Source organism: Lagenorhynchus albirostris, chromosome 14, assembly GCF_949774975.1.
Source record: "Lagenorhynchus albirostris chromosome 14, mLagAlb1.1, whole genome shotgun sequence".
Taxonomy (NCBI): domain Eukaryota; kingdom Metazoa; phylum Chordata; class Mammalia; order Artiodactyla; family Delphinidae; genus Lagenorhynchus; species Lagenorhynchus albirostris.
Genome location: NC_083108.1, coordinates 77,384,782 through 77,401,877, shown reverse-complemented (window position 1 = coordinate 77,401,877; position 17,096 = coordinate 77,384,782). Strand labels below are relative to the sequence as shown.

The 17,096-nt window shown below is 44.5% G+C and overlaps 1 protein-coding gene and 1 pseudogene across 2 annotated transcripts in view; both read left to right on the top strand.

The window, feature by feature from the left end:
• The first annotated feature begins 5,936 nt into the window (after positions 1-5,936).
• LOC132504282 (large ribosomal subunit protein eL38-like) lies at positions 5,937-6,150 on the top strand (annotated as a pseudogene).
• A 10,032-nt stretch (positions 6,151-16,182) lies between these two features.
• The window catches only part of VSIG10 (V-set and immunoglobulin domain containing 10), a 36,828-nt gene continuing 35,914 nt past the window's right edge, over positions 16,183-17,096 (top strand). Inside the window, exon 1 of one of the 2 annotated variants that reach the window (XM_060121008.1) lies at positions 16,183-16,566. In XM_060121008.1, the coding sequence (XP_059976991.1) occupies positions 16,488-16,566 (79 nt within the window). In that variant the 5' untranslated portion in view covers positions 16,183-16,487. The remainder of the gene's footprint in view (positions 16,567-17,096) is intronic. The other variant, XM_060121009.1, reaches the window with a different exon arrangement.

Below are 17,096 nucleotides of genomic sequence, written 5' to 3'. Positions count from 1 at the left end.
ATGCCCACATTACTTTTATGTTAATCAGGACTCTTTCAGTTGCAAGTGACTAAAACCCAGTGCAAATGGAATCTTTAAAGAAGAAAAATAATTAGTTCCAGTACTGGGATGCCAATGGGTAGTTGGCTTCAGAAGTATCCAGATCCACAGGCTTAAGTGGTGCCCTAAGTATCTGTCTCCCTCCTGTTTCTCAACTTTGTTTGCCTCTGGGCTGGTTTCAATCCCAAGTAGATTCTCCCTTTATGTTGCCCTATGGCCATTACGGTCAGCAGCTTCTAAGATGGCCCCAGCAATCCCCACCTCCTGGTATTCATGGTCTTGTGTAATCCCCTCCCCTTGAGTAAGCCACTTCTAACCAATAAAATATGGCAATGTTAATGGGATGTCACTTCCGTGATTAGGTTACATAAGATTGGGACTTACAACTTGCTAGCACGTACTCTCTATTGCCTTCTTGGCTTGCCGGCTTTCGTGAAATCACCTGCCAAGTATAGAAAGACTCACATGACAAGGAACTGGGGGTGGCCCCTGGCCAACAGTCAGTGAGGATCTGAGGCCCTCGGTCCAATGTCCCACAAGGAACTGAATCCTGCCAACAACCACCAAGTGAGGTTCGAAGCAGATGGTTCCCCAGTCAAGACTCCAGATGAATGAGGTGTCCGGTTCCTGGTTAAAAACTAATGTGTGGGCTTCCTCGCTGGTCCTGTGGTAAGCCTCCACGCTTCCACTGCAGGGGCGCGGGTTAGATCCCTGGTTGGGGAACTAGGGTTCTTTATGCTGTGTGGCGCAGCCAAAAAAGAAAAAGTTAAAAAACAACAACAGCAAAAAGCAAAAAATCCTATGTGTGATTTCTCAGGCCTGACGGTAGGCAATTCAGAGGGTTTACCTGGCAGGCCTCCCAGGGGAAAGCTGCCCCCTTCCCCCCATGCCAGACCTGGTGCACAGACAGCACATTGCAGTCTCTAAGGGAGTTGCAGTCCAGGACTCAGCCCCTCTGACCAGTCATGCTCTTATGCATATTATGCTCCTTCCTTCTTGGGTCCCTTTATCTGAGGTCCTGGGCAGAGGTCCTCTCCAGGCACCTCTGCCCTGGCCTCCTTATTGGGGGTGAGGGGACATGACGTTGCAGACACTTGCTCACTCTGACTTCATACCAGGTACTTTTCCACTCCAATCCCTCCTCCCTCTACATCCCCACCACCACCCTCCCCCAAGTCCCAGGGGCTATAAACTGCTAGAGCCTTTTGTCTGGGGTCCCTTCCACAGTGAGACACATATAGGGGAAAATGCAACAGGGAGAGTAGGTACTTTCTCCAGTTTCAGCCTCTTCCCTAAACCATCACAGTAAGTGATCAACGGCTTAACTCTTTCATTTTCAGCTTGTTGCTTTATTCGGCTACTTGCACACCTGACACTTCAGCGCTCTCTCCCAGCTAGACTGCGATCCTGACAAGGAGACCCCAGCTTAGGCCGACACCTTGACTGCAGTCTCTTGAGAGACCCTGAGGCAGAGCCCCTGATCCACAGAAATTGTGAGATGATGTATGTATATTGTTTTAAGCTGCAGAGCTTGTGGTGATTTATTATGCAGCAATAGCTGACCAATGATAGCCACCAACGGCTTCAGGCCTGCGTTCATTCAAGTTAGCAACCCCAGCAGAAGGAGGGACTCCATTGCTCCACACCTCCAGCAGAAAATAGGGACTGCCTCTCACTAATCCAGACCAGCTGTGTGCCTAGCCCTAACCTGCTCCTGATCATTCTGACCAGCCTGGGGCCTCATCCACTCCCATAGCTCCATCCCAACCCTGTTTGCTTAGAGTTGGGGAGAGGCAGCTTTCCAAAGGAAAATAATTGCGCTGATACCAGAAAGAAGAGAAACAGAGGCAGGAAAGCAAAAGCAAGACCTATTTTCTACAAGTAGCAAGGAAGTAAAGCCCACACCTTCACAGAGATACTGTTAACCAGCTCAAGAGAGCAACTTGCAAGCACCGTGTCAGTAAGCGCCTTGCCTGACTACACAGGTAGTACAAATTACCTCCGATACCAGCCACTTTATTAGACTCCATCTCTACTTAACAAAATTTTATTATTTATTAGCTTAACAAAATTTTATTTATTAGCTTTATAACTTTCTGCATGCTCCAGAAATTAAGAAACTGCAGTTGACCCTTGAACAACACGGTTTTGAACTGTGCAGGTCCACTTGCACATGGATTTTTTTCAATACATATATTGGAAAATCTTTTGGAGATTTGTGACAATTTGAAAAAACTCAGATGAACCACATAGCCTAGAAACATGGAAAAAAATTAAGAAAAAGGTAAGTCATGAATGCATAAAATATATATAAATATACATATAACATACAAAATATATGTTGACTGTTTATGTTATCAGTAAGGCTTCTGGTCAACAGTAGGCTATTAAGTTTTAGAGGAGTCAACATTTATACATGGATTTTTGACTGCATGGAGGGGTTGCCCCTAACCCCCATGTTGTTCGAGAGTCAACTGTATATTTATGAAAACACATTAACCTACCACTTATTTTGATTTCCCCAACTTGTTTGAATTAGTAAGGTTTTGCTGTAATTAACATTTGTCCAGAAGTTCAAGGCAAGTGAACAAAAGGGTGCCCGGTCATTTCCCTGTAGTTGAGTCATACTCCTAGAAGGGCAATGTCAGAAATACAGAAATATACATGTATATTAAAAAATAAATACATTATCTACATATATTACTTTTGTGAATTCCACTTTGGAAAGAGAGAGAGAAATTTAAGTTTACTTAAAAAGAAAATTAAATTTTTTTAATCTTTTGGCTGCATCACATGACACGCGGGATCCTAGTTCCCCTGACCAAGGATCAAACCTGTGTCCCCTGCAGTGGAAGCACAGAGTCTTAACCACTGGACCGCCACAGAAATCCCAAAAAGAAATTTACTTTTAAAATTCAAATTTACTACAGTGTAAGTAGTTTGAGGGGCTACGTGTTTGGCTTTACACACTGACATTGGACTTCTACATAACATATGGTGTATTGTTCTTCTCAGTTTCCCGTGAGACACCTTGACTATGATTGTACATTTCAATTTGCTGTCATGGGAAATAAGATGTGTAGTTCACTGAAGTATCTTCCATCTCTCTAACTCAACCCCTCCTCCCACGATTAAGAGTCCAAATAACCCCCCCATATACAAAAATATATGTGTGTATATATATATAAAAATATATATATATATACACACTATCATCCAATACCCTTTTAGACTAAGATACAGTGGTTCCCATTCTCATATTTGTGCTGAAAAACATACCCCCAAAAAAGTTCTTTTGGGAGGATATATGTACCTGAAGGAAGGACATGCAAGAAGTCATGGAGAACAAGGAAACTGGTAAACATATGGGTAAATATAAATGTGCATTGATTGTAAAAAGCAATAACAGGATGTTCAGGAGGAGGATAGAGGTCACAGTTAACTCTCGAGCAGCAGCATCCAATAGAAATAAAAGTTGAGGGCTTCCCTGGTGGTACAGTGGTTAAGAATCCGCCTGCCAGTGCAGGGGACACAGGTTCAAGCCCTGGCCCAGGAAGATCCCACATGCTGAGGAGCAACTAAGCCCATGTGCCACAACTACTGAGCCTGCGTTCTGGAGCCCACAAGCCCCAACTACTGACCCCGAGTGCCATGACTACTGAAGACCCCACACCTAGAGCCAGCGCTCCACAACAAGAGAATCCACCGCAATGAGAAGCCCGCGCACCACAATGAAGAGTAACCCCTGATAGCCGCAACTAGAGAAAGCCCACGCAAAGCAATGAAGACCCAACGCAGCAAAAAAAAAAAGTTTTCGATTTGATCACTAAAAAAAAAAGGAAATAAAAGTTGAGCCACATATGTAATTTAAAATTTTTGAAGTAGTCACATTAAAAATTTTTTCTTAAAGCAGGTGAATTTAATAAAAATTAAAAGCAGGTGAAATTAATTTTAATAATATATTTCATTTAACTCAATGTACCCCAAAATATCGCTATTTCTACCATACAAGCTGGTGTGATTGCAGGGAAAGTGAGCTTAGAAATCACTTCTCTTTTAAACCTAGAATATACAACATTAACAAAGACTGGGGGCAATGCTCAACTCACACTGTTGGAAGGACTAGAAAGTAATATAACTTTTCTCGAGGGCAATTTGGCAGGATCTATCAAAATTTCACTATGCGTGATTTTTTCTCCAATAATAATACCTCTCCTGAGAATTTTTCCTGCAGGAAATTTCACAAGGTTCACAAAGCCTGAACATTGCTATGAAGCATGGGGTGTTCATTGTTTTGTAGTTTGTGATAATGAAAAAAAGGAAACAACTTAAATGCCCATTGAGTGGAGGATTAACTGGATTATGATGAATCCACACTATGGAATCATCATAACTATGGAATACTGGGTAATCTTTAAAAAGCATTAGCTGAACTTAAATGTAGTGACTGGAAGCCAGACACAGAAGGCCATATATTATATGATTCCACTTATACGAAATATCCACAATAGGCAATTCCATGGAGACAAAAAGTAGATCAGTGGTTGCCAGGAGCTGGGAGGTGTGAGGAAGGGAAATGGGAAGTGACTGCCAGTGGGTATGGGGTTTCTTTCTGAGGTGATGAGAATGATCTGGAATTAGTGGTGATGGCTGCACAAACTTGTGAATGTACAAACAACCACTGAACTGTACACTTTATTTAAAAGGGTAAAAAAACAAAAAAAAGCAAGTTGCTTACAAATATATAGTGTGTGATCTCATCTATGCTTTTAAAAAAATCTGTATGTTTACATGTTGTATATAATTCATGTGTATGTAAACACACAACTGGAAGGATAAACAACAGTTAACTGGGTTTTTTTAGGGAGAAATAAAGAACTTAAGAAGATTTGTTACAGGGACTTTTGCTTCCCACAGGTGGACTGAATTATTTTAAATTATATGTTTACAAATTTTCCTTTTAAGACAATTAAAATATTTCTGCTTAATTGACAAGCAGGAAGAGTTTTAAAAAACGGGAAACTAGAGTAAGCCAAATAATTAGTATGGTCCTGTTGATTATTTGATATAAAAAATGTAGATAAAAATTATAATTTTTATAATTGTAATTGTAAAATATTATGAATTATATTATAATTTGTATATTGGATTGGCCAAAAAGTTCATTCAGGTTTTTCTGTGAGATGTTATGGAAGAACCCGAACGAACTTTTTGGCCAATCCAATAATTATAATGTTATATTTTATTATTCTATTTTATTGATATTATCTTTATATAATTATAATATTATAATAGATTATAAAATAATAATATACATATTCTGCATGTCCCAAATGACATAATGATATGTATTCAGCTTTCTTCTTTGTCAGGTTCCACGCTAAGCCTCTCATAATGGCTTTCTCTCATATAATCTTCTCAGTATATCTTAAGATAAGGGCTATAGTTATCATTCCCATCATTGCCATTTACAACAGAGGAAACAGGCTCAGAGAGATCTCATAGGGAAGCTTAGTAGCAGTGGGCTATAGATATAATTTTTTTTTTTTTTTGGCTGCACGGCTTGTGGGATCTTAGTACCCTGACCAGGGATTGAACCCGTGCCCTTTGCAGTGAAAGCACGGAGTCTTAACCACTGGACCACCAGGGAATTCCTGAGATATAAATCTGAGTGTGTTTGATACCAGAACCCAGGGTCTTATCCTGCAGCTGGTTAGAAAAGATTGGAATGCAGGCTGGGAAACAGAGAGCATAAGAAAGTGAAGAAGTGGCAGTGAGTGTCTCGCAGGCTGTACGTGGGGAATGGGGGGTAATCCGTGGTAATCCAGGCTGGGTGACATCTGGGGACCCCGGGCCTGGATGGAAGGTGCCAGCCAGGCTCTCCATGCCTCATCGCCATGGCTCACAAAATTGAGGAAATCAAGGACTTTCTGCTTACAGCCAGGTGAAAGGATGCCAAGTCTGTCAAGATCAAGAAAAATAAGGATAATGTGAAGTTTAAAGTTTGATGCAGCAGATACTTTTACACCTTGGTCATCACAGACAAAGAGAAGGCAGAGAAGCTGAAGCAGGTTCCTGCCCCCAGCTTTGGCAGTGAAGAAGCTGAAATGAACCACGCATGCTGATTTGAACTGTACTGAAATTTTAAAAATTAAAAAAGAGAAGAAAGAAAGTGAAAAAGTCACTAAGGAGATAAATATTGAGGACAAGAGCAGTGAAACTTACCTGTGACTTTATATAAACTTAGATGAAGATGCCCATTTAAAGATGGTCCCCAAAAGACAGGCTGTACCCTGAAGCAGGGAAGATAAACAACTCCTGGGGAGGCCAGATATGCCCTGGAAGGGGAGAAACTGAACTGATTGTCAAGAAGATAGTTTTGGGCAAACAAGAACCATCTTCAAGATTCTAGAGTTTTGTGAGCAAGAGATGCCAAAATAAATCCTCTCGTGAGTGCTACATTCAGTGTCGCCATTCGTTTCTGTTGGGGCCAACACTCTATTTGTTCACTTACCATTTACTGAATGTCTACCAAGCCCTGTGCTAGACTCTGAAGACAGAGACCCGGATGAAACATTGTCCATACCTTCAGAGAGATTCCAGGCTGGAGCAGGAAGACAGACATGTAAAGTGATTCTTACAATTCAGAGTGGCAAGGGTGCTGATATAAATTTCCACAGGATGCTACAGGAATACAGGAGAAGGGTACCTGTCCCTGCTGTGTACACCAAGGAAGACTTCTTGGAAGAGGTGACCACTTGAGCCCAAAGAACTTGTGGGAATTAGCCAGGTGAAGGAGGGAGTAAAGGGCATCCCTGGTAGTGGAAAGAGCAAGAACATGGGTGGGGGACATGGGGGTGTAGAAACACCACGGCTTGATTGAAGCAGTCACTGTCAGACATTGCTGGAGCTACAGGGATGAGTGTGGGCTCCATGAGGGCAAAGCCCACTCTTTGTTCTGTTCCCCATTGTTACTGCAGTATCCAGCATGGTGCCTGGCACACAGTAAAAGGTCAGAACTCCAGTAAGGAGTGTGGGAACAGAGGGGAGGAGATGGACTCCAGGGCTGGAGTGTGTGAGTGACTGAAGGGTGTATATGTCTGAAAGGACTTTGGCAATGAACAAATGCGCTGAAAAGTGAAATTTCACATTCCTTGGGGTTTTGCCTTTTGGGAGTTTCCTATTTGTAAAAATACAGATTCATTGCTATTTGACATTGGAATTGTACAACAAAGAATGTTGCTCACCACCCGTTTCTACAAGGATTAAGTCATTAGCCACTGCAGTGATTGACCGACAGTGCACCCTGACAGGAATTCAGGATGAAAACCAGGATGGGGTACTCTGTACTTTAGAAAACAGGCCCCTTACATAGTTAGGGTGTATATTCAGGAGGAATTTTAATGAACCCAGATTCTTGCATCTTCCCACACATAGTAAAGCACTAAAATCATGAACTGAGATACCTGTTACTTGTGACTAGCAGTAACCGTTTACCAAGATGTATGCTTGACTGCACGTATTCCCTCACCAAAATCATATGTATACTGGCCTCTCCCTCTATGTCTTTGAAGCAGTTCCTCAGAGTTACTTAGAGACTCTTTCCCAGGCTATTGTCCTCAATAAGGTCCCTGAATAAAACTGAAACACACAATTCATGTTGTGCGTTTTCTTATTTCCATCGACAGAATGGTCAGAAATACATGCTGAGAAGAAAAAGGAGGTCTAGGGTAGTTAAACCTAAAAGTAACTTACTTATCCAGGAATCTAACCTTCCATCTCCTTTCTATTTCCACAAATGCCCTATATCTTCTGAAGGCGCCCACCTGGAACCCCTGCCTCTCCAGAACCCAGCCGAGAATCAAGACTGCCAAGCCACAAAAACAAAGGTCATAGAGTCCACAGCGGAGCAGGTAATTTTCTCATTTAGTGTCTCTGTATTCTTATTTTACCCAGAGTTCTAATAAGTTTAGTCGTCTGGGTTCCAAGGTAGAGAATGTATAAAGCAACAAATTAAACAGCAAATTGACAGGAGCAAGAAGCACAGTTATGTTCATAGTTACCGATTGCTGGACATCTACTGCCTGCAGGGTACTTTACTGGCGCATGCCTCATCAAGTCCACTCAATAACCCCCAGAAACGGAGGCTCCAAGAGGGGTAAATAACTTACCTAAGGACACATGGAAACGTAAGCAAACCTGGCAGATAGGAGGAACCAAACCCGTGCTCAGTGCCTAACCTGCAGGAGGAATTAAAGAAACAGCAGTTTGGGGCCATTTTGTGTGTGAGATAAGCCCTTCTGGTTCCCACAGATAGCAACGTTCAGACACAAAGGGTCATTCCTGGAATCGTCATGAGAAAAGATTGCATTGTGTCCACTGCGCTCTGTTCAGAGTAAGGGAACTATGTGCTACATTTCAGAAATATCAGATAAGTGGGTGAGTTCTGGCTTTGTCCATGAGCTGTGACCTTGAGCACACTGCCGCTTTTCCTCCTCTGATGGTGAGGGTTATTGTTTGAACCAACAATCTCTGAAATTCTTTGAGTTCCAGGCAGCTTGGACCAACTCCTATCTCTTGGAAGACCTTGGCTGTGGAACCCAGGGTCCATTCAGGACTGAGAGCGCCACCTGGTGATTCAACCTTGTAAGTGAGATTTTTCACTTCCTCCTGTGCCCAGCCAACCCACTCGACAATTCCAGTTTAGACCTGCAGGATGGTTTTTTTTCCCCTAACTCCTTGAAATTGCTTTTAAAATGTTGTGAATATGTGTATTTTCCTGGTTAGAGGGTACATAGATTTTCATCACAAGTTTCTTAATCCTCCCTTTCCCCAGTCCAAGTTTTTACTTCTGTCAGTAAATGTGAGGCCCAGAGCAGAAGTGATTCATTCTATAAACATGGGCTGGAGGCTGTGACTTTGTTTGGAAAGTTATTTTACCTCTCTGAGCCTCAGCTTCCTCATTTGTAAAATGTCGATAAGATTTGTACCTCCTTCTGAAGTCTGCTCAAAGAATAGGAGGAGAACTTCCATAGAAAGTGTGCCTGGCAAGAGCATTATTATATATTATGAGGAAATTTTCTCAAAATCTTGCAAGAAGTCAGCCATTGGCTGGAAAAGCCAGGATGCAAGTAGGTACTGTGTCTCTGCCAGTTTAGCAGAGACAGGGAATTCTAGACAGGGAATGAAAAAATCTTAGAGTGGAATTAAGTTTAATGCACTTGTCTTTGAGAAATGGGATGGAACTTTTGCAAGGTGGGAGAAAGAATTGAAGCGAACAAAGATCAGATTCTGGGACCCTAAGAGGTTGGGAATTCCTGGCTACACAGCCGAAGGAGTTTGACTGAAATCTTCGGAAAAAGAAAAAATAATGGCATAAAACGCTACCTGACCACGTTCCAGGCCAGTGCCTTGGCATACTGAGAGCCCAATCAAAGTAAAGAGAGGCAGGCTTTTGTAAAATGCCAGCATCTGCTCATAGTAGAGCATCAAAGGAAGCAAGAACAATCTTTTCTCCAGAAGACGTGAGTGGAATGATGGTTAAGGCAGAGAGGAAACTAGAAAAGAAGTGCCCCAAGTTCTCTGAGTCCCTTAGTTGCTTAAATACCTATTGAATGTCCATCAAGTGATGAATGGATAAACACTATGTGTTATCTCCATACCCTGGAATATAATTCTGCCATAGAAAGAAAGGAAATACTGATACCTGTTACAACACAGATGAACACATTATGCTAATGGAAAACTTTATGCTAAGTGAAAGCAGCCAGCTACAACACACAGTGTTTGGTTTCATTTATATGAAATGTCCAGAATAGGCAAATCCGTAGAGACAGAAAGCAGATTAGTGTTTGCCAGGGGTTGGGTGTGGCGGGTGGAAGGAATTGAGAGTAATAGCTAAAGGGTAAGGGATTTCTTTTGGAGGTAAAACAAGTCTAAAATTGATTGTGGTGATGGCTGACAACCCTGTGACTATACTAAACACCATTGAGCTGTAGACTTTAAATGGGAGAATGAAAGTGTGTTATGTGAAACATACTTCAACAGTGATGTTGAAAAAAACTCTCATTGAACGTCACACATCTGGGTAATCACAATAGATGGATCCTCTATCATTACATAAACTTTGAAAACAAGTGTTAACGGGTATGTAATATTCCAACGGGTGCATATTAGGTAACCAGCAAAGACTGTAGTCTCCAGAAGTTGGTGAGACTGGTTGTCCCTGGGGAAGAGGACTGAGGCCTGGGGGAGGTGGACAGATGGCTCACTTTCAAGATATAATTGCATTACAAAAGTGCTTGGAATTTGTTTGTTTGATTTAACTTTTTATTCACAAACACCAATGAAGTATCTATGTTCTCTGTCCCATCTATATATCATTTTTCCCCTCATTGTTTTGTCACTTTCCCATTTTTTTCTACTTTAAAAAAATTTGTGGTAAAACACACATAACATAAAATTTACGTCTTGGGAGTCCCGTGGTGGCCTAGTGGTTAGGATTCCGTGTTTTCACTGCCATGGCCCAGGTTCGATCCCTGGTCGGGGAACTGCAAGCCGCGTGGGCGTGGCCAAAATAAAAAAATAAAATAAAATTTACCGTCTTAACCTTTTTTTTTTTAACCTTTTTAAGTGTATGGTTCAGTGACATTAGGTACATTCACATTGTTGTGCCACCATCACCACCATCCATCTCCAGAACTTTTCCTCCTGCAAAATGGAAATGACAGATAAATTAAACATCTCCGCATTTCTCTACCCACTCCTCACCCTCTCTACTTTCTGTCTCCAGGAACTGGATTGCACCAGGTACCTCTCAAATAAGCAGTGTCATACAGTATTTGTTCTTTTGTGACTACTTTACTTCACTTAGCACAATGTCTGCAAGGTTCATCTGGACTTTTTTTTAAACCATTAGCATTTTATTAGTTTTCCAGTTAAAAAAACTAGTTAGTTGTCAAAAACACACAATGTCTATTTTTAATATAAATTTAGGGGAAAAAAGTAGGAATGAAAACTGTAAAATGTCATCACAACTTCATAAAAAAAAAGAAAATCACACATTGGAATGCAGCAGAAAAGTTCCTGGTGATGATAGTGATTACTTCTAGATGACTTATGGTTACATTTTCTTTTCTCTCTTTGTTTTTTCATTATTCTAGACTAAGCATAACATGCTCATGTTTATAATCAGGAACACAGCAAATGCTATCTAAAAAATAGACAACTTCAGGAAAATGCTTCATCCAAGCTTTCTCAGGATACCCTGAGATTACTAAGTTCTCTGTCCCCATGAATTCAATACCTTTGTGACTGCCAATCCACATGTCCCGATTTGGAGTTAGGAAGGTAACATTTGTGTTGGCCGACAAATGCACTCAATAGGTGAGGGTGAGAGCAGAGAACAGGAGTTGTTTTGTTTTTTGTTTTTTCCTTTGGCCACGCAGCTTGCAGGATCTTAGTCCCCTGACCAAGGATGGAACCTGGGCCCCTGGCAGTGAGAGCGCAGAGCCCTAACCACTGGACTGCCAGGGAATTCCTGAGAACAGGAGTTTGATGGGAGAATGTATTCACCTGAGTCATCTGGCACAACTGGCTCCCAGCAGGTCTCCTCCTGGATAATCCTGTTGTTTCCCACCTTGGAGTCGTCTTATGGGGGGAAAGTGGTCTGTTCCAGAGGTACTGGCTCTGGAGAGCTGCCTATAGTTCAGTAACTTCACAGTGATAACTTGTAATTGGTTGTCGTGGACGTATTTACACCATGGAAATTGGCGGACACTACAATCACCCTCACTGCCACCAGCCGAGCATCTGTGGTTCCACATTCACCAGCACAGGCTGGGCTCCTTTCATCCTTTAGGATGAGTGAGCCATGCATCTCTTTTCAGCTGCTGGTTGCCCATTTCTCAGGGCACTGGATGATCACTTTCCTCATGCCTCAGTAAGCAGCATTTTATCTTCTGAGGGTGGATCTGCTTCCAAGTCCCGTGGTTCTTTGTCACTTGGAGACACTGAACTTCAAGCTCTTGGTCTTGAGTCCAGAGAGGAGACGCTGGGCTTTGGTCAAAAATAGATTCATTTTGCAACTCTGTATTTTTCGTTTTCCCGTCTCATCCTGCCAGCTTTGTTTTTGGCCGCACCTTGCGGGATCTTAGTTCCCAGATGGGGGATGGAACGCAGGGCCCCAGCAGTGAAAGTGTGGAGTCCTAACCACTGGACCACCAGGGAAGTCCCCCAACCAGCTTCTTTTTGGAACTTTGCCTGATTTGGAACTTTCTTGCTACAGCACCTGCACCTCAATTCTTTTCTTCTGGGCAGAAGGCAGAGGAGAGGTGAGAGAAGGTGGTGTTTGGGGAAGGGTTAGCAGGCTTTCTTCTCCAGAGAAGAAGCCAGGTTGATTTTGTTGCCCCTGGTTTCTGAGGCACCAGCCTGTGGGTCCCCGACCCATCCAAGAAGGCATGAGTAGGATTTTGACATCCACCTCCTAGTAATGCTTTTTTTTTAAATTAATATTTTATTGGAGTATAGTTGATTTACAATGTTGTGTTAGTTTCTGCCTGTACAGCAAAGTGAATCAGGTATACATACATATACATATATCCACTCTCTTCTAGACTCCATTCTCATATAGGTCATTACAGAGCACGGAATAGAGTTCTCTGTGCTATACAGTAGGTTTCCATTATCTTTTATATATAGTAGTGTGTATATGTCAATCCCAATCTCCCTTTTTATTCCCCCTCCATAGTTCTAGTTCTATAGTTTTATAGCACACGGTAGGCATCCCACTAGACAGACCTCTCAGTAATTCTTGAAGTGAGGGGTCCAGAGCTGGACCTGAGGGGCCAGGCTGCTATCTGAGCTGTTCCCAACTGGCCCGCCCTTTCTGAGCCCCCAGGAGAGGTTGAACGGAGAAGCATGTTGTTGCTAAGAAACCTTTCAGCATTACCTCTAGGGAGGGGACTTGGCAAGAGGAGTAGTGGGGCGGAAATAATAGGTGGCTGGATGGCTTCAAAGACCCAGGCTGCAGGAGCGCTGGCTCTGGAGTCAGGCAGGAGCCCCACCCCATTCCTCCCACCAAGACTGATCAAGATGACACTGCCTCATGGGACTTTCCTGGCGGTCCAGTGGTTAAGACTCTGTGCTCCCAATGCAGGGAGCACGGGTTCGATCCCTGGTCGGGGGAACTAAGGTCCTGCATGCAGCACAGGCGTGGCCAAAAGAAAAAAAAAAAGATGACACCCCCTCAGACCTGGGTTCAAATCCAGACTCCCCCATTTACTTGAGATGTAAATTGGCCGCTCTGAGCCATATGTCAATTGGGAAGGGTAATGAATGAATGGACACAAAGCACCTAAAATAGAGTAAGTTTTTTCAATTCTTGGGAGGTGAAAATGAAACAAAACAAAAACAGCCATGTGTAGCAGCCTGAGCTGAGAGGTGTTTGAGCCTCATGTTTAATATCTGGTTGCAGGATTTAGGAGTCCTGACAGGTTCTGTTGGGGCGCATCTCAAATGACAGACCCCAAAGCGATGCTTTAAAGACTTTTGAGTCCCTTACTTTATCTTCACGGCCATCCCATGAGGTAAACATTGACTATAAGGTGCAGATAGGTGAAACTAGGCCTTTGAAAGACCCCTACCTTGCTAGAGACCCCACAGTGAACCCCCAACTCGCCCCCAATGTCACTGTTCTAGGTAGGGCATTTTCCACTGTCCAGAGTGGCCTGAAACACAACTGGATGTTACGGCAGGGCACTTCCTAACAAGTCCTGTCTCAGAGTCAGCAACAGCCTTCCCCAAACCAGAGAGAGTGGGTGCTTCCTGGGCCAGCTCTGTCCCACACTGAGTGGTCTGGAGGCTTCCTTTGAGCCCTGCTCAGGGAAATGCCCATGTCTGCTGGTCTGGTGACATCCAAAACATCCAGGCTATAAAGAAAAATATACTGCCTGCCATTCCAGTTCTACAAGGATTAAGCCACTAGCCACTGCAGTGGCCCACAACAGTGCAACCTCTGGGGAATTCAGGATGGAGAAAACAGGAAACATTCTGTGCTTTGGATATACAGGCCCCTAAATGGTTAAGATGCATATCTAAGGAAAAATTTCAAATGACCCCAAACTCTTGCATCTTTCCGTACATAGAAAAATGCTAAAATCATTAACTTAAGATGTCTGTTCTTTGTTGTTATCAGTAATCTTTTGATGCTTGACTACATGTTTTTCCCAGCGAAAAAGATCATATACATCCTGGATTGTACCTTACCTCTTTGAGTGGTTCCTCAGAGCTAACTGAGAGACTGTCTCTGGGGCTGTGGTCCTCAGTAAGGTCTCGAAATTCAACTTAACTCACAACTTTTACATTGCACATTTTTCTTTCAAGTAGACAAGACCATGGCAGCCTTTGTGTAAGTGACAAGATTGGAACTTGGTTTGGCAGGAATTGGAGTCAGACAGACATGGGTTCCAGACCTGGCTTTACCACCAACCGGCTTTGTGACCTGGAGCTTAACTTCCTAGCTGTGGGTTTCTCACTTGTAAAATGGGATTGAATGATTCTTTAGGTCCAAGGGTTGGAGGGAGGGCCCAGTGAGATTAAGTTTCTAAAACTGCTTTAGAAAAAGGCCCCAGCTATGCAAATGTGAGGTGCTCTAATCACTGTTGTAAAATATCCTGTGGGAGGTTGATCCTTGTAGGAGTGGAGAACTGGTCAAGAGACTGTCCATTTGATTCAGCAAATATACCAGGAGGGTGTGCTCTGAGCAAGTCCCCCTGTGAGGCACCAGTAGGGTCACAGAAAATTCCAGACCCTCAGCTGAAAACTTGCCACTTATTAATTGTACTTATATCTTGTTAACTTCAGGTGAGGATGTGAGGTGTTTGTCAGGAAAGCTTGAGCAGCTTCAATATCAAAACCAATCAACTTTCATCGGTCTATTTAACAAATATATATTGGGTGGTAACCGAGGTGCCAGGCACGGGGAAGACAGGACCGTGCGTCCTGGACATACTTTACTTTCCATCACCAAGTAAAAGATGAAAAACAGAAACAAAAGGGGGAGAGGAAGGAGGAAAACTTTGAGGAGCTGGCTGAAGAGGTAAAATCATTGAGCAGAAGAGGAAAAAAAGGAACCGTGCAGCATCATGGCTCAGTTCATGGGTGAAACATCCACTTTTAGTGGTTTCAAGAGGATTTCCTCATGGAAAACGTATTTCAGTAAGGGGCCTTTGGGCAACAGATCGAATGATTTTCTTAATAGCATTGTTTGTTTTTTCCCCAACATTTTATGATGAGATGAGGGGGAAATGTTCAAACATAGAAAAATCCAAAGAAGGGGAACACTCCCATATCCACTTCCTAGAGTCTACAGTTAATATTTCACTCTATTAGTTGCAGTTTTGTTTCTTTCAAGAGGAAGTTTCTGGTAGGGCTGTTTCAAGGATCAGCTCTTCCTGAGTATATCATAACCGTGTTTTCCCTAGGACAGAAGGCTGGGATGGGGGTGTGGCAGGAAGAGGGGGATTTTAGACTGGGAATGAAGTTCTCTGGGAACCAGACTGGATGGGGGTGGGGGAACTAAAAAGGAAAAACAAAAAAGCTCCCGGAACCCAGTTCCGCTGCCCTGGCTCTTACTGTGTGGTCTCAGCCAGTTAACCGGAGGACCAGAGTCTCATGGCTGCTCTTGGCTGGAAGGTCTAAGGGATCATCTTTCTCCTGCTCTAGACTTGCCTTCCTTCTGCAAAGGGTAGAGAAAGGCAGCGATGGCGGCCCTGGCGTCCGCCCGGGGCACAGGAAAACAACTAAGAATCCCTAGAACAGCTAAGCCGAGGGGACCCTGAATTCTGCCCCTTGGCAGGCGACCCCTCCGGCTCGCGACGCTCCTCCGGGCGCCGCATCCGGAGCGCCCGGGAGGTAGCAGCCGGCGGGCCGGGGCGAGGGTGCCGTCCTGCAGCAGCCGCAGGCCTTTGCCCGGCCCAGCCCGGCTGAGTGGGCTCGGGGAGGGACCAGCTTCTGTGCTCCTCCCCAGGCCTGCCCCGACCCGGCTCGGCGCGCCCCGGCGTGCGCCCTTTGCGTAAAGCCCTCCTCCCGGGCCAAGGTAGAGGAAGTTGGGCTCCCGCCTGGATGGGCGGGAGGGAGCCCAGCTCCTGTTGTTTTCCGCCAGCGGGAGTGGGTGGCGGGCGCAGGGGGCGGGGTGCGCCCTCCCACCCCGGGACGGGCGCTCGGGAGAGAGAATCGCGCTCGGAGCCCAGCGCAGCTCCCAGACCCTGACATCGGGCTCACCCCAAGCATCCTTCCTGGGGGTTGCGGAAAGTGGAGTTACTCTGTCGTTCCGAGGACCTGGGAGGAGCACTCAGTACTACCCCAGGAGCAGGAGTCCTTGGGGGCGCACACCCAGCCAAGCCGGAGCCTGCGTTTCCCGAGGGGCCCCTGCCCGCATCTGGGGCGAGATGGCCGCAGGCGTCCGGGCGTCCGAGCCCCGGGTCCTCGTCTGCCTCGGGGCGCTACTGGCCCGCTGGGTCGCCGCAGGTAAGGGGCTGCGATCTGGAGGGAAAAGTTGAGTTTTGCCAGTCAACGGTGGGGAGGGAGAGCCGGGGACCGAGTTCCCTCCGACTCTGCCGGATCCAGTTGTGCCGCGGCCCCGAAGTCGCCCCGGGAGGATCTTGAGTTTCCTGCTTGCAGCTTGGCTTTTTGCAGGAAGGAATTTTCCCGGACGCTTGATAGAAGGCGAGACATCCCCACCCTTGGAGTGGGCAGCCGGCGAGGCTCGAGGGGCCTGCGGAGAGGTGATGGGAAAATTGGGGAAATCGAAGATGGGAGTTTTGAAGATGGGAAAATTGAAGAGGCGTAAAATATTTATTTTTATTTTTTTTAAGCGTCGGATGTAAATTCGCGTTCTGGTTTTACGTGCTGCGATGGTTCTCAAATTCGAGTCTCCTTTATTTTCCTCTCCTCCCTCTGCCCAAGGTTGAACTTGCACCTGTAACCTGTGAATTTCCCTACACACTCCTGCAAGCCGACCTGTGTGGACTGTCGCAAAGTTGTGCTTTTCTCCTTCA